This window comes from Anopheles aquasalis, chromosome X (assembly GCF_943734665.1).
Source record: "Anopheles aquasalis chromosome X, idAnoAquaMG_Q_19, whole genome shotgun sequence".
NCBI classification, from domain to species: domain Eukaryota; kingdom Metazoa; phylum Arthropoda; class Insecta; order Diptera; family Culicidae; genus Anopheles; species Anopheles aquasalis.
In genome coordinates, this window is record NC_064876.1 from 1,146,004 (window position 1) to 1,165,961 (window position 19,958).

Genomic DNA, 19,958 nt, shown 5'->3' on the forward strand with positions numbered 1-19,958 from the left:
AGAAATATCCTTTTTTTCAGTCGGTTGGCTTTTAGTCCGGAAAATCGACGAAACGACGTCGACGGGCCCGGTACATCGACTTTCTCTTCGCTCGCGCGCCCGCGCTCTCTCTCTCTCTCCGTTTCTCTATCTGTGTCTACCCTGAGCTGGATGGATAGGAAATGGTTTTCCCCGAAGATTTTTCCCGCGCGAGCGCATAGAACCGAACCGGAGAGAGCCAGCGAGAGCGAGAGAGAGAGAGAGAGAGGCTACGATAGAAAGAAAGAAAAAGACGTCCAGGACGAGAAGGGGGGGGGGGGGGGGGTATGCTAGGGCGTGTGTGAAAAATCTCTCCTGGAAAGGGCGCAGAAAAACGGATGAAGCGTCGGCCGAGGCTCGACGGCCCAGTCGGGCCCAGTCGGGCCCAGTCGCTAACGGGCCCCCAAACGCATCGGATCGCATCCATCGCCACACAAAAAAAGCCGCTCGAACAACGGTCCCCGAAACGGTCCCTCTCAGCAGTGGTGCTAGTAGTGTGCAACGTGCGCGCCACCGAAGAAAACAAAACAAAACAAAAAAACACGAACAACTCGAGAGGCAACGCCATTCCACAACGGTACAACAACGGTGCGTGCATACTGTGTGTGGCTGTGTGCCCCTCTGTAAGGGTGTGTATGAGTGTGTGCGAGTGTGTATGTGTGCTGCGAAGGACGACGACGACGAAGCGGTGCCGAGCGTGCCGAGCTCCCGAATCCCCACCTGTGTGACCGTGGTAGTGGAATCTCGGTGCGATCCAGGCGGGTCCGGGGGAGGGGGGGGGGGGGGGTCTGTGGAACTTTCCGAACTTCCTGTTCCTCCGTCCGTCCCAGGGCCCATCATCTTCCTCTAGCCTCCTTACTCTTTTCCTTCTCTGTACCCATTCATGTGAAGTCGCTGCTTTCTAGCGAGCGGTAACGCGTGGTAAGCCCATCCGAGCTGCAGCTGGCACCACGCAGAACACAGCAGCAGCAGCAGCAGCACTTTCAGCGCAGAGTCTGGAGGGTGGCGCGGGTGAACAGATTGGTATAAAACCCGGTAATGGTTGCGCCCAATCTTTCGTTCTTCTGCTAAAAAAAAAACACGAGAAACGGCCAAGAACTGTGTGACGTGAGGGACGCAAGGGAATGCGGAACGCGTTGGACCCCGCACGGGAACACGATCAACACGAGGTGCCGAAGACCGAGCGAACGAACGGCGTGCGATCAACCATTAGCCAACGCCATCATCCGACCATCAACAGATCACCTGTGCGGAGGGGGGAGGGGATAGCGGAGGTGTCCTTCCCTGTATACGCACCCCCGTGTTCCGCTGATTACACCCCTAACAGGAGCCAAGGACCGGAATGGTTCCAGAAGCTGACAAACCGCCCTTAACTTATCACCCCCTCTGTCTCTTAACACTCCCTCCGCCCCCTCCCCATCACCAGCATTCCACAAAGCGAGTGATTAGCGTGCGTGCGATACAGCAGACTGGCCAAAGGGGGGGGGGGGGGGGGGGGGGTGAATCAATAAAACGGAATCCCTATTATCTCGTTACTCGCCCGCTCAGCTGACCATGTGCCCGGGTGTTTGTGTGTATGTGTCGGCTGATAAGTTACGTGAACGGTGCATTAGCCAAGAGAGATAGAGAGAGAGAGAGAGAGAGAGAGAGAGAGAGAGAGAGAGAGAGGAGAGAGAAAGCCACCAAAGAAACATTTTGGTTTTTTGATTTTTACCAACCCTTAAGGCTGGGGTCGTTTGGGGCGCCCACACAATGGCTTATCTCCCCCTTTTTCTCTCTCTCTCTCTCTCTCCCTCCGCGTTCCGCGTTCTTCTGCCAATCTAGGCTCGGATGCCGCGTGGCCAGGACGCGAAGGCCGGAGCCCAACGACGCGCTGCTAGTGACACCGCCGAGCCTTTCGCGACCCTGAGCCCTGCTGCTCAGTGGGGACGCGCGGTCGACTTCGGTGTGAGCGCGGTGCCCTAGACGGTCCACCCACCCCCCCCCCCCTGGCTCCCCCGGGGCAGCAGCAGCTACGGTCCAAACCCAACAGGTCCAGGAATTCCAGGCTCTTTTCCTGGCCTCGCCAAAACAACAACAACAACAAAAATGGTAAGCGCATCGCGCCGACACCAGCAAAACACACAGCGCCACCTTTGCCCACCCATGTGCTCCCCCGGCCCCCTTTGGTTTCATCCCTTCTCTCTCTCTCTCTCTCTCTCTCTCTCTCTCTCTTTCTTTTTCTCTCTCTCTCTCTCTCTCTCTCTCGCTCGCATCCCTTCTTATCCTTGCTTTTTCACAAACAAGTCCCGTAGCGAGTGTTGTGACAGACAATTTGACGATTTGCCATCTCTTATTCTCCCCTTCCCTCCGGCCCTGCAACCAACAACGCCAACCGCAACTCTCTCTCTCTCTCTCTCTCTCTCTCTCAAATGCGATCCGCACACTGGCTGGCTGGCTGGGTATGGCACACGCGGACACGGACGCACTAGTACGGATTCGTGAACTACGCGCTCGAGCTGCTGGTGCTGAAGAACTTTGGCCTCACGATATGGGAACAAATCAAGTAAGTAGGTTAGAAGGGAATGATGGGAGTGGGAGGGAAGCATGTGGTGCGTTCACACCGGGCCTAGCTTCCGGAGTAGATAATTGACACCGCCCCAAAACTGCTGGCCTGCTCATACAGGGCGCATCCTGGCCCCACTAGGATCGATTGGCCACGAGCCACATCACGCGCCAACGGTCGCTTCGATGAGTCCGGATAGCCACAAAACGGGGCAAACGGCACGAGGCAAACGATCATCGCCCAATCGCTGCGTCATCGTAGCCGTAGCCCCCCTTCGTTGTGGTGTGTGCAAGGATCTTTATTCTTTAAAAAAAAAAACGCCTTCTATTATGCCTGTCAAGGGAATGATTTACATAATGCGTGGCTCCCACGAGACAGTACGGGGAGTGCTACAAGAACTGTACTTGAACTGAAGCTTCGGTGAAAGAAGAAGAAAACAATGGTACACACACACCAATAGCTACATCTCGAACGAAGAGTTGCATAATTTTTTCGGGTTATTTAATCGGTTATTTAACCATCGAAAGGTTCAATCACAAACTCCCATTTATTTGCAATTTGATAGAGATGTAGATTTTGTTATTTTTCCCAAGCGCTTCTAATCAAACGGTGTCACTACCGGCCACTAGCCCACACTTTCCATGGATTTATGAATATGCTATGTCACGAACTGACACACAGAGAGTGGCGCCGAATTTGGCAACGAATTGGGCAACGAAAATCGAACTCCAAGCGTGTGACGTGGCTTGCCCCCTTTTCCCAGTTCGTAAGTGATTATTGATCAGGACGAAGTAATTATTGATCATAACATTAATAAAATGAGGGCAGCAGAGAATGGGAAAAGAAGTGAGAGTTTCTTTGAATGCTGCGATTAAAGCTGGGAACACTTAACATTTGGCCCCATTTTCTTTTACTCACTGTAGCGCTCCTAGTGGTTCCTTTGCTACTCTGTTGGTGTCTTTTTAAAGGTTTAAGTCTTTTCTTTTAGTGATAAAAAATTCGTCAAAATTGAACAGCACCTTCAAAAGTTATCGCGGATGGAAAACGAAGGGTTGAAAAAAAGGCTGCACACTCACTATGAAAACTCAATTGGACTGGAGTGAAAAACCTAACGTAAATCTGTATTTTGGCAAAAACCGCGAGGCCAATTTGACTTTAGCAATCATAGAGGGAATACGATAGGAAGGTTTTAGTTCATTTACGCAGATAAATCTGTCCGCAAACTGCTCCTTTGGCGAACAATCTGCAGTTGTGGTTTGAAAACGAAAGATTTCATCACGGGAGAGTCCATGAACGGCCATTTGTGCAAAGAAGAATGCCTGGAAAAGATCATTCTACCTTTTATTAAGTCTCATAAAGGTCCTTTTAAGTTCTGGCGCAACTTGGCAAGCTGCCATTACAGCACAGAGATCATAAATGCGTATTTGAGCATTGATCTCATACCAACAATCCTTTAAACAGGCAAATTGCCCACAGTATCATCCAATACCATTATATTGGGCAATATTATGGAACAAAAAAACTCAAGAAATACTCTAGAATGATTAAAAATCCTTGCTGTAATGTAATAAATGGATGGGAAAAATGGCCAATGAGACTTCTTCCATCGACTGTGCAGCAAATGATGTGTCGCATTAAAACCAAAAGTGCGTAAATTCAAACACAACGTGACCCAATAATTTAATCGTTGTTTTTTATGCATAGCTAGTTAGAAATACCTACAAAATGACACCGTTTTCCATGTGTTGCCAGCTTATTTGTGGTCCGAGACGTGTCCTATTTCATGCGGCCAAATATTCACTACTCCCAGCATTATGAACGCGAAATGTTGCGTTGTGGGTTTTAATTGAAAATTTAATCGATTTCCCTGTCTCTCTTTGTTCTCTCTCTCTCTCTCTCTCTCCCCGTCACCGTCACCGACAGGAAGAAGGCCGAGGTGAACATGGAGGGCCAGTTCCTGGTGCGCCAGATCTACGAGGATGACATCACCTATAACCTGATCGAGGCCGCCGTCAGCATATTGAGTGAGTTTGAGTTTCAGTTTTTCTACTGCCACTAAGGGTCCAGTTTTTAGCTAAACCCCTTTTCCACCGCCCGGTACACACCAACGCCGCACGCAGACATACCGGCCGGTGACATCCTGGAGCTGTTCGGCAAAACGTTCTTCGAGTTCTGCCAGGACTCGGGCTACGACAAGATCCTGCAGGTGCTCGGGGCGACACCGCGCGACTTCCTGCAAAACCTGGACGCCCTGCACGACCACCTCGGCACACTGTACCCGGGCATGCGGGCACCATCGTTCCGGTGCACCGAAACCGACGGCCAGCTGGTGCTGCACTACTACTCCGAGCGGCCCGGCCTCGAGCACATCGTGATCGGCATCGTCAAGGCGGTGGCCTCCAAGCTGCACGGTGTCGATGTCGAGATCAAGATCATCCGCCGGAAGGGTGACCCGATCGAGTCGGTCAAGCCGGTGCAACCGACGGCGCCGGCGGCGCCGGCGGCACCACCCAAGCTAAAGCCACCGCCCAAGGCCACCGTACCGGCGATGCAGCCGGCACCGGTATCCGTGTCGGCCGATCCGGCCGTACCGGAGCTGGCCACGCTCGGTCTGTGCAAACGCATCCTGGCCTCGAAAACGTACGGTGAATCTTGTTTTTCGCATAGACTCCATAGTAGGTTTCACCCCAAGCAAGCATAAGCATAAGCATAAGCAAACGAAAACAAAAAAAACGAAAACAAAACACAACAAAACAAAACAAAACCACAATAAAACCGCGGGAGTCCGGTCCGGGTAGCCGGGGCGGTCGCCCGCGAACTCCTGCGCGCTCGCATTAACCCGTAGTCTCTATCCTTCTTCTTCTTGTTCTTCCATCCCCCCCCCCCCCCACCCGCTATCGCTGTTTGTTCTTTTGCTCCGTCTTCATGTAAACAAACACGACACACGCATACAACACGATCACGTACGCACGCATGACACGCGCACACTCACTATCGGCTAGATCTAGCTACGTCGAAGAGCTCCACTACCCTCCAGCAACAACAGCAGCAGCAGCAGCAGCAGCAACAGCCGGCTGGTCGGCTTAGCATTAGCAGTAGTCAGAACGGAAGCAATAGTATACCGCTTAGCGATGGCGTAGGCACCAAGACCACTAAACACACACCGAATCATCATTGTGATAGCGGTGGCCCCTCACTGACGACGCCAGTGATGTCAGCGAAAACGGCACCATCAGCCCCGGCGGTGGTCGAACGGTCGGATCACTTCCAGTTCCTCATCACCGAGATTTCGGGCCCCAAATCCTCGTCCTCATCGTCGGTGGAGCGGCCAGACAAGGAGCAACAGCAGCAGCAGCAGCAGCAACAGCACGAGCAGCAACCTGCCAGCAGCTATCATCTGGTGGCGAACGGTTCGTCCCAGCAACGTCGACGCTCTGCTTGTGCTCTAACACTCTAATCTCTGTCTCTCTCTCTCTCTCTCTCCCCCCCCCCCTTTCGTGATGGCCAGCGCCCATGATTTCACCGACGACGTTCTGCAAGATCTTCCCCTTTCACCTGATGTTCGACCGGCGTCTGCACATCGTGCAGGCGGGCCGCTCGGTGTCGCGCGTGATACCGCGCATCCAGGAGGCCAACAGTCCGCTGCTCGCACTGTTCGAGGCGGTCCGGCCCCACCTGCAGCTCAGCTTCGACAACATCCTCGCGCACATCAACACGATCTACGTGCTCAAGACGAAGGCGGGCGTGATGTCGAAAAGTGAGAGATACCTAAGACTGAAGGTAAGCGGGGGGACTGCGTTCCGGAGGTGTCTTTCTTTTTTCTTTTTTGTTTTTGTTTTTCTTTTTTGTTTGTTTGTTTTGCTCTCTGTCCGACGACTGACACTACCGGCATCTGCTCCCCCCCTCTCCCCAGGGTCAAATGATGTACATTCCCGGCTCGGATCTGATACTCTTCCAATGCTACCCGAGCGTGATGAACCTGGACGATCTGACCAAGTAAGTGCGGGGAGGTGATAAGTCACAGCCTGTAAATTCAACATTTTCGTTCGCCAGGAGCCAGTTGTTTTTCTTTCAGCACCATCAGCGCTCTTATCATTGAATGGTTCGATGACAATTTACTGATTAATGTTTAAGAACTGGGGCTGGTGGTTAATTTTGGAGGAAAAAAAAGCACGGTTTTTGAAGATTTTTTGTGGCGTAACCATTCAACTTAATTCTTTCAAGTGATTGGCATATTAAACTACAACTTTTGAAGAACATTCAGTTCTATTTTGGGGAAGATACATTACAAACTTTATCCATGGCATCACATTTAAGCAGTCGTGTCTTCGATAAGATACCTTTTCCCAGTGCCCATCGTAACCACGTGACGGGTTATGTGAAATATGCAAATCAATATTCGTTTGTTAGATCATAACTTTACCTAGCTAGGCCCGTCGATTTTTCTGTGGAATTTCCACTTTTCGCACATTTTTAAAAACCAATCGACTTTCTGCTGAATTTGCTGCGATAAGTGGACTACAGCAAAGTAAAGATTAATGGTTGGGCAGCTAAACGCTGAAAACAGTTGCTAACAAAAGGATACAGTGATGAGAGGAGCTTTATAAAAGTCAAACTATCGTTTTGATTGCAAAGTGGGCTTCTACTTTCATCCAAAGCACGACCAAACAGCACTTCCTAAAGAAAAGAAAAACATTTATCAAATCATTCTCATCGAACCAATCAACCAAGCACCAAAGCAAATGGGTTCCTCAAGACCGGCGAACGAAATTGTGTGAAATTCGCGCGAAATCTCGATTCTCGAAACCGCACTCTCTCCCTCCTCCCCCCAGGAAGGGACTACACATCTCGGACATCCCGCTGCACGATGCGTCCCGCGATCTGGTGCTGCTGAGCGAAAAGTTCGAGGCCGAGTACAAGCTGACGACGAACCTGGAGATCCTGACCGACCGGTTGCAGCAGACGTACCGGGATCTGGAGAGCGAGAAGCAGAAGACGGACCGGTTGCTGTACTCGGTCCTACCGAAGACGGTCGCGAACGAGCTGCGCCATCAGCGGCCGGTCGCCCCGAAGCGCTACGACTCGGTGACGCTCATGTTTTCCGGCATCGTCGGGTTCGGGCAGTACTGTGCGGCGAACACGGACGCGGCCGGTGCGATGAAGATCGTCCAGATGCTGAACGAGCTGTACACCGTGTTCGACGAGCTGACCGACTCGAAGAGCAACGCCAACATCTACAAGGTGGAAACGGTCGGGGACAAGTATATGGCGGTGTCGGGGTTGCCGGATGAGTGCGAAAACCATGCCAAGTGCATTGCCCGGCTCGCGCTCGACATGCTCGACATGGCCAAACACGTCAAGATGGGACCGGACGCGGTGGTAAGGAGCAAGCAGGCAACGTTTTTTTTCTTTTCTTTCGTTCAGTTCACCAAAACAAAACAAAAAAACCAACTCTCTGTCTTCCGCTTCGCTGAAATTGTGCCCCCTTTTTTCTATTGCTCTTTCTTTTTTTCTCTCTCTCGCGCGCTCTCTCTCTCTCTCTCTCTACTACTCTCTCAGCAAATCACCATCGGTATCCATTCGGGCGAGGTAGTGACCGGTGTGATCGGCAACCGGATGCCCCGTTACTGTCTGTTCGGCAACACGGTCAACCTGACGAGCCGCACCGAAACGACCGGTGTTCCGGGTCACATCAACATCAGCGAAACCACGTACAGGTACGGTACCGGTCGGTCGTCTCAGTCGTGCAGCAGATCAAGATACTTCTGCAGTTTACGGGGCAGGGCAAGCCGCCGCGTACCGCCCGGTAGCTGGCAGTTTTCCCGCAGTACGGTGCGGATCGCACACCGGCAGTACTGCCGCAGGCTCGGCACACCCAGCACCTGCTCCGGTCGGACCAACCCATCGGCCAGCAGCTGGCCGTACCGGGCGAGAAACATGTCCCGCCGGACCGGGTACAGGTGCGGCTTGTACGGTAGCTCGATGACGGTGAGCGAGCGCAACAGTAACCGCAGGCAGGACACGAGCTGGTACGGATAACCGAGCGGTCGCTCGTACTCGCACAGCTTATCGAGCACGGCCAGCACCGGGCTGGTGCCGGCCCCATCATCCGGACAGGCCGGATCGGCACCGTGGCGCAGCAGTATCAGCACGATGTCCGGAGCGGTTGCCTGCAGGGCGACACGCAGTGGTGCGGCCCGGCCGCACGACTCGATCGGTACCTCGATGAACCTGCGGCAAAGGATTTCGTTAGTGGCGGTGGGGTGCAAAATCCAATATCTACATCGGCTTAAAAAGGGGTTCCAATTTCAGGGGGGGGGGGGGGGCGTTTTAAATATTCCGGCTATCTGCTGGAGGGGGACGGAGTGGAGGTAATGTTTAGATCGATTATTTCGACACTTAAGAGGAAAAAAAGGCCCGTTTTTGACGATCTCTTGCGACGTAACCATTCCACTTAATTTTTTCAAATGAATACCATATTGAACTACTACTTTTGAAGAATATTCAGAACTATTTTGGTGAAGATTGATTAAAAACTTCATCCATGGCATCAACTTTATGAAGGTGCGTCTGGGAAAAGATACTTTTTACGGTTTCCCATCGTAGCATCCTGATGGGTCATCAGAAAACTACAAATCGATACTCGTTAGAAAGATCATAAGATTATCTAGGTAGTCCCGGAGAGTTTACGTTGATATTCCGGTTTTACGATTTTTGGCAGCAGTTTGAAGTTGAAAACAAGCGATGCTTTTTGTCATTTTGCATAAAACACGATTTTCAAACATTTGTTTACAAAAAAGTATCAACAAATTTCATGAAATCTCACCGGGACTACCTGGTAAAAAGTGTACAAATTATGTGTTAAAAATTTCAATTCAATCGGTTTAGTAGTTTATACGGTACCGACGTTTTAAATCGTTGGTTTTCTGGGAAACGCTCTTCAAAGTAGCGAGCCTTGTATGAAACCCCGGTTTTCAAAACTCCATAACTTTGTCAGTTTTTACTCGATTCGATCCAAAACTTTAACACAATACTCTTGAAAGGATTAGCTTTCAGGTAAAATTGTTAAATACCTAAGCCCCCCCCCCCCCCTTAACACCCCCTAAAATTTGTTAGCGATGTAGATATTGGGTTTTTTCGTTTTGTCCTGCGCGTTGGCATACTTGGTATCCCGCAGCTGCTGGTAGGCGTGCGAGTAAACGGGAAAGGTGGTGCGGGCGCGGGCCGCATGGTGCAGAAAAAACACGACCGCCCGCAGGTTCTCGTCCTGATCGTTGAAGTCACTCTTCCAGCCCGCAATGAAGTGGGGCGCATTGCACCCGAACAGTGCACCCAGAAATAGCCGCTCGAACGTGCGCTCGCACCGATAGATCTCACCTGATGGAAGGCACAGGAGGGTGGGTGAGTTGGTGTACCCCGGGTGGGGGGGGGGGGGGGATGGAGAGCTACCAAAGCCTTACCGAGAAGCCGGGCCACGATGCCGGAATCGTCCAGGCCCCAGTCCCAGGCGATCCGGAGCGCTATGTACAGCACGTTGTGGTACTTGCCCATCAGGCACACCTCGTAGTTGTCGCCGCGCATCCGATTGTGGTAGTCGATCGCGGCCGTCACCGCCAGCCCGACCGCCAGCTGGGCCGTCGCGGTCGGCCGGCCCTCGATGCACCCGGCGATGACGGAGTTGAGGTGGCTGATCGTGTTCCGGCGGCAGGCCCGCGACAGCAGCCCGCTCCGTTCCATCCGCGCGAAACACTCGTCGAAGAACACATCGAACACGTACTCCATCGAGGGACCGGGGGGTGTGCCGGGCGGGTTCTGATTGTTTGGTTTTTTTGTGGCGAACGGACGGACGGACGGATGACCGTGCACCTGACCGCGCTGGTTGATGGCGAAGGACTGCTGGACTGGACTGGACTGGACTGGAGTTACGCGGCCGCACGACTCACACGGGCGTGGGGGTTGAATGGGGGGTTTGCGCGGAATTAGATAACTCCGCTATGGCTTCCCGGTTCTATCGATCTACCGCAGGCCCGGGTCTGTATCCTAACAAAGGGGCTAGAGGGGCGGGGGTTGAAGGGTGGATTGGGGGTTGAAGAAACCTGCCCGAAACCCTGCACCCCAGTGCAGCGCAAACTAATGCTCTCCAACCTTCCACTGCATCTCTCTTTATCTCTCTCTCTCGCTCTCTCTCTCTCTCTCTCTCTCTCTCTCTCTCTCTGTCAGGTTGCTGTGCGATCCGGTGAATCACGACCCCTCCTTCAACCTGAAGTACCGCGGACCGGTGGTGATGAAGGGCAAACCGGAGCCGATGGACTGCTGGTTCCTGACACGCAAACCAACGCAAGCCGCCCAGCCGGCCCCACCCACCAACTAGTCGGCCCTCCACACCAGTGAGGACACTACTGCTGACTAGCTGAGCTGAGGCAGCACAGGGATCCACTGCTGGAATGGCTGGATGGGCCACAGAGCGACGAGCACCAGTGACGCGTTACGCAACCGGTGAGGCGACGGTGCGTGCGCCTTCCTTCCGCCTTCTGCCTTTTTTTTCCTCATCCTTCTCACTCCTCTCTCTCTCTCTCTCTCGCTCTCCTTTTCGTTCCTATTGTTCTCTCTCCTTGTCCTTCTCCTCCTCCTCCTCCTGTTTGCTCGCTCTTCCGCTGTACGAAAGGTAAAACTGTGAAACTTCTGGCTAGGGCTTCGACAGAGAGCGAACTCACCCTAATAAACCCTAAAAAAAATAGTGTCGAGTGTGTCCCCTTGCATGATCCTCGATCGTTGTTTTTTTTTTACAACAGAGAGAGAGAGCGAGAGAGAGAGAAAGAGAGGAAAAGAGACCGAGAAAGTGAGAGAGTGAGAGGGAGAGAAAGGTGTTAACACACAAAATATGATAGCTTTTAGTCCTACTGCTATAGACAACAAGAAGAAACAAACCGAAAAGTCCACGACTTGGTAGCTAGTGAATTTGTGGAACACTTGTACGTAGCCGTGATCGCTCGTGTGTGTGTGTGTGTATGTGTGTATGTCTGATGCGTGTATTTATATTGGGCGTGCGTGAGCAGCTTCCTTCACCCCTCGAAAGGGGCCGGTAGTCCCCTATCCTAAAAGCGATCGGGAACCACTCTTTTTGTTTTTTTTCCCCCTACCATCTGTCCCACCCAGTGCCCTTGTCCTTGCCGGTGTGCATGAGAGGGGATCAGCAAAACCCGCACCAGGACACACCACGTGGCAGGACTCTGGATCGACTCCGCCGTACGAATCGGCAACGACAGCGAATAGTATTTGTTGCTGGACGCTGGTTGACGTTGTGCCAACATCGTGTGGTTCCATCCCTTCCACAACGACTACTAGAGTTACTAATCACTACTAACACTACTAGTACTACTTATTACTACCACTACTACTACTTATTACTACTGCTGCTGCTGATGCTGCAGAACAACCTCCCGCGCTGGGTAACAAACGGTGTTTGTGTTCATCCCTGCATCCCCTTCCTTACCTTCTTTTATGTCCTGAGTAGGCAGAGTAGGCGTAATCTGCGAACGGTAAAGTGTAGTCTTCTAAATCACCGAGTAGTAGTAGGGCATACCAAAGGGGGGGGCGCAAAACTAAAAAAACAAAAGGAAAAACAAACTAAGCAGCAACTACTACTAATACAGGGTTACTGACATGTGAAGTGTTTGTCGATTCAACGCACCATAACGTTTTTGTGTTACACTATTTTAAATAGTTTTCAAAGACAAAATTGTTGTAAAATAATCAAACTTTCAGAAACTACACACTTTAGCTCGATTTGGCCACCCTTTGCCTTGATGGTAGCCTTCTAACGGGGTGATACTGCACGAATGTGGCGAATTTTCAAACATTTTGTTCTCCATTGAGAGAAAAAAATCAAACTAAACACTCCATAAACTCTAAAAACGATCGTGTTTACTTGACCTAAGGTTCGTACTTTACTTTGAGCCAAAGTACGGCCACACGGAGCAATTTCCCATCGCAATAAATGGTGACCGCTGTAACCGCTGATGGGGGCGCCCTTCAACTGTGTTTTTTTATCGATCCTGGAGTCAAAATGAAAGCGACACATTATCGATAATGTGTTTCAGAAGGTGCTTTAGAGCCGTGGACACGCAAATATGTTTTGGTCGCAGACTCACAAAGCTCGTGCGATCCAAGAATGGTTAAAAAATCATGTTCGACGTTTCATTTTGTCAACACATCCATTCTGATGTCGCCAGATGCAAATCCGACGGACCATTTCATCTTGTGCAAGTTAGAGAGTAAGAAGAAGACTAAAAAATAAGGACACTACACTATGGATGCGCTAAAGTAATGCGATTGTACGAGAACGAGCCAAAATACCGCAAGATGACATTCGTGCAGCATCAAGTTTTTATTTTCGTACCGTCAGAAGGCAATGGGTGGCCCCATCGAGCTAAAGCGAATAGCTTCTGAAAATTTGATTATTTTATAACAATTTCGTCTTTAAAATTGATTAAAAATGGTGTAACACAAAAAAGTTATGCTGTTTTGAATCGGTAAACACTTCACATGTCAGTACTACTGCTACCAATATTACTTAAAACTACTTCTGCTGCTGCTGCTGCTGCTGCTACTGCTGCCGATCCTGTTAGAATGCATCGCAAGAAGGGCCGATAGACAGGAGGTAGAAATGTAAGAAACAGCAAAGAATGTAACAAAGAGCGAGACAGGAAGCCAAGGTCACGGTGTCTAGCAGTCTAGCCAAACCGGAACGGAACAGACGAAACAAACAAACGAACAACATTCCCATCCTAGCAAAAATTCGTCAACCAGTGGTGTGTTTGTAGATGTGTGTGTGATGTGTCTCCCCGTACCCCGTTCCCCCCTTAGCCCTCTCTCCCCCTCCCGCCTGTCCACAAAACAAAACGCGATAGCATCGCCGGGAAGAGAAAACAGAAGCAGCAGAAGAAGAAGAATGAAGAAAAACAACCCGCGTTCCCGCGCCAGCGCCAACCAAAAACTAACTAAATCTCAATAAAAGAAAAAAAAAACAACAACAAGCAACACACACCTCCTTTTCCGCTGTCCAACGGTGCTTGGTGGCTTTATTTCCGTGACCCGTTTATTCAGCAGTACTCGCGCTTAAACTCATTGTCCGCATCCGCCACAACGGGCGCCCCGTTCGGGGGGCAGAACCGCACACTGAGCCGCTGCTCGAGCAGCTGCATCACCAGCTCCTGCACGTAAACGCGCGGTGACGCCAGCAGGCGCCAGGTGAGCGGATTGAGCGGATTGGTCCGGTACGCCCAGCTCAGCAGCACCTTCAGCGGGACCGGCCCGACGTCCGCCCCCGCCATGATGGCCGTGTAGTTCTGGCCCGGCTCGAAGTACACCGGATCGGCCGAAAAGTCCATCCGGCCGGACCGCCGTCCCCCCTCACCGTGCACCTCCAGGGACATCTTGCCGATCTCGCCACCGTGGATCAGGCTTTCCTCCCCGTCCGACACACGCAGCAGCACCCGGTAGTGGGAACCTGGGACGGGTGAAGTGAATATTTTAAAGGGGGTGGTTTTTTTTTTTTTTTGTTTTTAAACAAATCACACAGGGGACCATGCAACGGAGCACTACTCACGGCAGTACGGTGAATCCGGTCCAGTAAACATGTAAACACTGAGCGGTGCCGCCGGATCCGTGATGATACCGTGCTCGATCAACCGCCGGTAGCTGTCGCGCGCCCTCAACCCAAACTCGATACAGTAGTGACCGTTCCGGTCACACTCGAAACACTCACCGCGCCGGAACGCCGCGTACGACTCACACCCGATACCAACGAACGGGCACCGGTGGAGCACACTGTCGGTCAGGAACTGGTGGCACCGCAGATGGTTACAGCCGAAAAACTCCTGAAAACCCCAGAAGAACGATTCGTCGTGCTTGCGGATAAACTTGGTCATCGGATCGTTACAGCCCGGCTGATTGTAGCCACCGTTCGGGTAGAAGTCGACGTGCCCGATCGGCTGGTACATCCCCAGGCCACCCTTGCTCACCCACTCCGACCCGTCCGAGTGGATGACGTCGACGAACTTGGCATCGCTACGGTCGAGCCGCACCAGCGGATCCGTATCGGAGAACAGCGGTTCGGCCGGATCGAGCCCGGTAATGCGACCGAGCTGGAGCCCAAAGTCCTTCTGCAGGTAGTACCCGGCGTAACCGCACAGATGTGAACCGAGCGAGTGCCCGAGCAGGTGCACCCGGTCCAGGTCAACCATGTTCAGCTCCTCCTACGTTTGGGGTCAATAGTTTACCGCAACAATCTTTAGCTGGGGGAGGAAGAAGAACTCACGTATAGCATGTTGATGACGTGGGCGGTGATCGCACCGATCAGCCGGATGTTGGCGCACGTCTGCGTGTACGGTGGGTTGGACGCCTTACGCCAATCGATCACGATGCAGGTGGCCGTCTGCTCCGGATCGTTCGCGAGGAACGCATCCACCATCTGCTGGATCTGCGGGGAGGGATTGGAAGCAACGAAAGGGTAACGGATTTAAGCGGAAGGAGAAAGGATTTAAACAAACGAGAGTTGTTGGGTATTGCAGCAAAAAGGCTCATAATTTTTAACGTTAAATAAATACCAAAAAACCATTGCCAAAAAAAAACAGAAAAGCCGCTAACTCCTCTTTAATGTAGAAGAAGCGCAAATGTGCGAATGGCTAGACCAAAGCAGAAGCACAGTCACTGCGCTGCGCCGCACTTGCCCCTCCTCCCAAGTCTCAATTCCCGGAATCGAGAGGCGCCAGCGCCGATGGCGTCTCGCTGTATACTGTAATGGTCTCGATCGACGTTTAATTGTTTGGGGGATTCCCTCATTATGTGACCATGGCTCTACTAGACGGGAGCCCAGCAGCGCAGGTAGACTGCGAAAACGTAAACAAAGTCGTAAGAAAAAACAAAACAATCCACAACTACGCTGCGAATAGCGTACCAAAGCAGAAGAACGGTTACTACACTGCTGCGCCGAAACTATCACCCCCCCTCCGAAATTCCCGGAATCGAACTGGGTCGGTGTCGATTCCGAGCTCCGAGTCGTCTCCGACCCAGATCCATTCTGGGAATTTCCAGGGGGGGGCGAGTTCGGCGCAGCGCAGTGACTGTTCCTTCTGCTTTGCACTTTTCTGCAGGCGTGGAATCGCGGAGTGGCATTCCGAGTGGGTGCGATGCCGAGCGCCTTGGTAATCGGATCGGGACGAAATTTTTTCCCACGGTTGGTACACTTGTCCTTAATTATTGTGCAAGTTTTAAGCGTGATCCGTTCACACGTTTTTTTACGGCAGCTTTTTAAAGGTAAGTCGATGTCAGTCGTGAGCGACTTAAAAAGTACTTAAAAAGCTGCTGTAAAAAAACGGATTAACGAATCCCGCTCTAAATTTGCACATTACCCAAGAACAGTTGTAGCAGTCTGGGGAAAAAATTTCGTCTCGATCCGATCACCCAGTCCCAGGTTTAAATCGACTATTCCAGGTACATTGTTTGACACAAGAGGGAACGGAAAGAAATGTTTCGAGGAGAAAACGGGAGCGAGGGATGCGCAACAGTGGCACTCAAGTCGCCGTGCTCGATCGCACGCTGTTACCTACCCACGGTCGATCACCGGACTCGATGTAGCCGTGCGTGATGAAGTAGATCCGCCCTTCCGGCCGTATGCCGAGCCGGCGAACGCTGGCCGGATCGTTGAGGTTGATGAACAGCGGATGGGTGGTGTTGACGCGGGTAAACACCGGATAGCGCACGTCGACCTGCGCCGGTGACCACGGATGGTACGCCACCGGTCGCTTCTCGTCGATCCACGGGTACGTGATGGGGAAACACCCGTACACACCGTAGCACCGCATATCCTCGGGCACCGAGAACTCACCTAGTGACGCGACCGATGCGGGAAAACTACATTACACAAATACAACCAGGTGCTGCTGCGGCTGCGGCTCCGGCTGCTACCTACCAGTCGTTCTGTTGCTTTCCCCACTGAGCGTACCATTGTGGATGAGGTGGATCAGCGAGTTGTTCAGCTCGTGCTGCACCATAAACAGCATCGTCTGCAGCATAAAGCCCGTCGTGTTGCTGATCTCCGCCATGCTGCACAACGGATGGCGGATCCACCAAAGTAAAAACAAAAAGGGAAATGAAACAACAAAGAAAAAAACCACCACCACCAAAAGGCGACGCGATCAGAGCGAACAGCGCACAGCAGCTAGTACGGCAGCAGCTCGCCTCGTCGACTGTCGACGGGTGAGACCACTCGTGGCTCGTGGACCCCACACCCCGGGATCGACAGCCGGGGGGCCGATGAGCAATGTGTAAACTGATAACGCACGCGTTCCGTGCTGTTGTGCCGTTGTGAAAAACAAAAAAAACTCCCCAAAGAAAAAAAAACACACACCAATCAACAAGAAGATGAAGAAGAAGTAGAAGAGCCCTCGACCTAGGAGCCCTGCCCTGGTTTTGTGGCCGCCCTTTCGCAATCGATTGACGCTAATCAGCGATCCGGTTGCGTTTCGTTTCGCTCACTGACACCCCTTTTTTCTTTCCTCCCGACCAGAAGAGGGACACCATTGCGCCAGATTACGTCCTGATTGCCCGTGCCGACTGACTGACCGGTGGTGGTGCCGCCGCCTGGTGGTTCCGGGTCCGATCGGGCCAGCTTCCTCGTCGTCATCGACGTCATTTGCCCGGCGCGCAGCTAATCGAAGTGAGCGCGGGCTGACCTCCCTGCCCTCGGTTAGCGCTCGGCCACGATTTGATTGCCCGCAGCGACGATTGGTGCGAGTCCAAAGGTGGATGGATCGAGCTACGCTGCTACAGACAACCAAAAAAACCCCCAGGGACACGTCGTACGCACACGCTAGACACTTCTTTATTCGCTTTAATACTTTGTATGTGAGACGTTTTTTTTTCGAGGCCACAATCCAAGGCGGAGGGGCGGGGGGGTCAATGCATTTTGTAGCCGGAGCTTGGCGGCTGGCACTCGGACAGCAGCGTCTGGCCGATCGAGTTGATCGGTTTGTTCGGCAGCGGGCACAACCGGTGCACAATATCGCCCCCCATCGACCGTACCGTGATCGACTCGAGGTAAACACGCGGTGTCGCTATCAGGCGCCAGCTCAGCGGATTCAGCAGGCTCGTCTCGTACTCCCAGCTCACGGCGACGGCACTGGTACGGGCCACGTCGTAGCTCTCCTGCCGTTCGTCCGGTTCACCGGGCCACTTGACCGTCACGACACTGCTGTACTGGTGGCCGGGTTCGAACATGCTGCGCCGAAAGAAAGAAAAGAGAAAAAAAACACACGAAAAGTTAACCTTAAAAAAACGTAAAACGTAAAAAAAAACACCCTTACATCACGTTATCGTTGAAGAAAATCTTCTCCGAGCGGCCACCATCGACCGTACGCAACTGCAGCACGATCCGGCCCACCTCCGGCCCGTGCTGGCGGCTTGCCGTCGTGTTAGACAACCGCACCGTCAACCGGTAGTTCGGCATGAGGAAGGGTGCCCTGGACGCGGTACGAAAGAACAGCTGAATAGGGACGTCCGGTCGCCGTTCTCGTGCCCGATAATCACGCACACTCTCCAACCCGAACCGTACACAACCGTGCGGTGCGCTGGCACAATCGGCACACCCGCCACTCCCGAGCAGGTACTGGCCGTAGTCGCTACACGACACAGCCACCAGCGCGGCCCGTTCCGGCTCCAGGCTCTCGATGAAGTACTCGTACGCCCGCGAATGGCTGCAGCTGAAAAACTGAAACATGTTCGTGACGAAGCGCGTATCGGCGTTCTTCCAAAACTCGTGCCGGCACCCGGGCTGGTCGGAGCCCCCGTTCGGATAGAAGTCGACGTGGCCGATCGGTTCGTACAACCCGAGCCCAATCTGCGGCACGAACGGTGTCGCGTCGCTGTGCACGATGTCCACAAACTTGGCATCGGACGGATCGAGCCGCACCACCCGGTCCGTCTCGGTGAAGGCGAGCTCGGCCGGATCGAGCCCGGTAATCCGGCCCAGCTTCTGCTGGAACTGGCTGATCAGGGTGTAGCCGGTGTACCCGGCCAGGTGGGAACCGAGCGAGTGGCCGATCAGGTGTACCCGGTCCAGGTTCGGCATATCGAATACTTTCTGTAGGTAGGGCCACCGAGAGAGAGCCGGCGAGAGAGTTAGAGAGAGCGAGAGAGAGAAAAAGGGGGAACGCTTGGGCCCGGCCCCTTACCTTGATCTTATCGATGATGTGCGCAGTGATCGCACCGACCAGCCGGATGTTGGCACAGGCCTGGTTGTACGGTGGGTTCGAACCCTTACCCCAGTCAATCACGATGACCGTCGCGTTCCGGTCCCGGTTCAGCAGCAGGTTCAGCATCCGCTCGATCCATTTCGTTTTGCCCGACTCCAGAAAGCCGTGCGTGATGAAGTAGAGCGGACCGGTCGGGTTGATCCAGCGGGTGATCCCCGCCCCGCCACTGCGCAGCTCGTGCACATCCGCGTCGAGGAAGTGGTTATCGAGGAAGTACGGGTGGGTGCGGTTGGCGTCGTTAAAGACGGCAAACCGCGTATCGATCTCCGATACGGTCTGCGGGTGTAGGGCGATCGGGCGCCGGGCACTCGTCCACTCCATGTCGTTCCGGAAGCACCCGTACATGCCGTAACATTTCTCCTCGATCACTGCGCGAGAGGAACAACACACAAAACAAACAAAACAAACACGTTAGAAAGAAGGAGGAGGTCCACCACGGTTCCAATTACGCTACGCACCCGTGTTGTTGCTGGTGTTATTCAACGTGAGGGAAGCAAAGTGTAACAGTAGCAGCGAGAGCATCGAGTCCGTTTGGTTCACCATGGCGCCAGTGGGCGCTAGTACGGTACCGGTTCCCGCCATCTTGCTGCACTAGAACGCAAACGTCAGCGTCAGCGGCAAACGCCCGCGGTGGACGTGTTTGATTGTTGTTTAGCAGTGGATGAGGTAGCGGTTGTTGTTGTTGTTGCTGCTGCTGCTGCTGTTGTTATTGTTTGTTTGATACCGGAGGGGCTGGCGGTTGCAGATTGAACGCTGCGCTCGGTTGATTGATAGGAGGAGGCGACACAAAACAAGAGCTTCCGGATTCGTTTTTGTGTTGTTCCAAGGCTGCTGCTGGTGCTGCTGCTGCTGCTCTTGTTCTCCTTGTCTCCTTCTTTTGTTTCCCTTTCTTCTCGTTTTCTTCTTGTTCTTCTTCAGCTGAGGCACGATGCACACCCCTTATCTGGCCGTGAATCTGGGCGTCTCGGTACTTTGTACTACTGGCTGGCAACTGGATTGGAGTTCCGGTAAGTGACCTATAAACAACGGAGGACGCCTGCTGACGCCCCGACAATGTACGACGACTAACGCCAGTAGATCGA

The 19,958-nt window shown here is 52.8% G+C and overlaps 3 protein-coding genes across 7 annotated transcripts; 1 reads left to right on the plus strand and 2 right to left on the minus strand.

The window, feature by feature from the left end:
• Positions 1-426: 426 nt before the first annotated feature.
• Positions 427-13,608, plus strand: LOC126581116 (guanylate cyclase soluble subunit beta-1). 5 transcript variants are annotated; one of them, XM_050244616.1, is made up of 11 exons: positions 427-606; positions 1,843-2,109; positions 2,490-2,563; positions 4,487-4,587; positions 4,684-5,238; positions 5,566-5,973; positions 6,072-6,343; positions 6,477-6,559; positions 7,396-7,942; positions 8,123-8,280; positions 10,784-13,608. In XM_050244616.1, exons 2-11 carry the CDS (start codon positions 2,107-2,109, stop codon positions 10,932-10,934), a joined length of 2,352 nt encoding a protein of 783 aa, XP_050100573.1. In that variant the 5' UTR covers positions 427-606; positions 1,843-2,106; the 3' UTR covers positions 10,935-13,608. The 5 variants fall into 5 exon arrangements, with proteins under 5 accessions (XP_050100573.1, XP_050100547.1, XP_050100539.1 ...); XM_050244590.1 differs by lacking the exon at positions 10,784-13,608 and having other exon boundaries at positions 427-647; positions 8,123-8,726; XM_050244582.1 differs by lacking the exon at positions 10,784-13,608 and having other exon boundaries at positions 8,123-8,726.
• Positions 13,609-13,611: 3 nt separating this feature from the next.
• On the minus strand, positions 13,612-16,802 carry LOC126581147 (pancreatic triacylglycerol lipase). Its single transcript, XM_050244627.1, has 5 exons — positions 16,536-16,802; positions 16,174-16,451; positions 14,883-15,044; positions 14,172-14,820; positions 13,612-14,072 (listed from the first exon to the last, which is right to left on the minus strand). The coding sequence occupies exons 1-5, from the start codon at positions 16,666-16,668 to the stop codon at positions 13,666-13,668; spliced, it is 1,629 nt and encodes a 542-aa protein (XP_050100584.1). The 5' UTR covers positions 16,669-16,802; the 3' UTR covers positions 13,612-13,665.
• A 654-nt stretch (positions 16,803-17,456) lies between these two features.
• Positions 17,457-19,930, minus strand: LOC126578563 (pancreatic triacylglycerol lipase-like). The gene is made up of 4 exons (XM_050241292.1): positions 19,335-19,930; positions 18,796-19,244; positions 17,929-18,704; positions 17,457-17,843 (listed from the first exon to the last, which is right to left on the minus strand). Exons 1-4 carry the CDS (start codon positions 19,456-19,458, stop codon positions 17,522-17,524), a joined length of 1,671 nt encoding a protein of 556 aa, XP_050097249.1. The 5' UTR covers positions 19,459-19,930; the 3' UTR covers positions 17,457-17,521.
• Between the last annotated feature and the right edge of the window lie 28 nt (positions 19,931-19,958).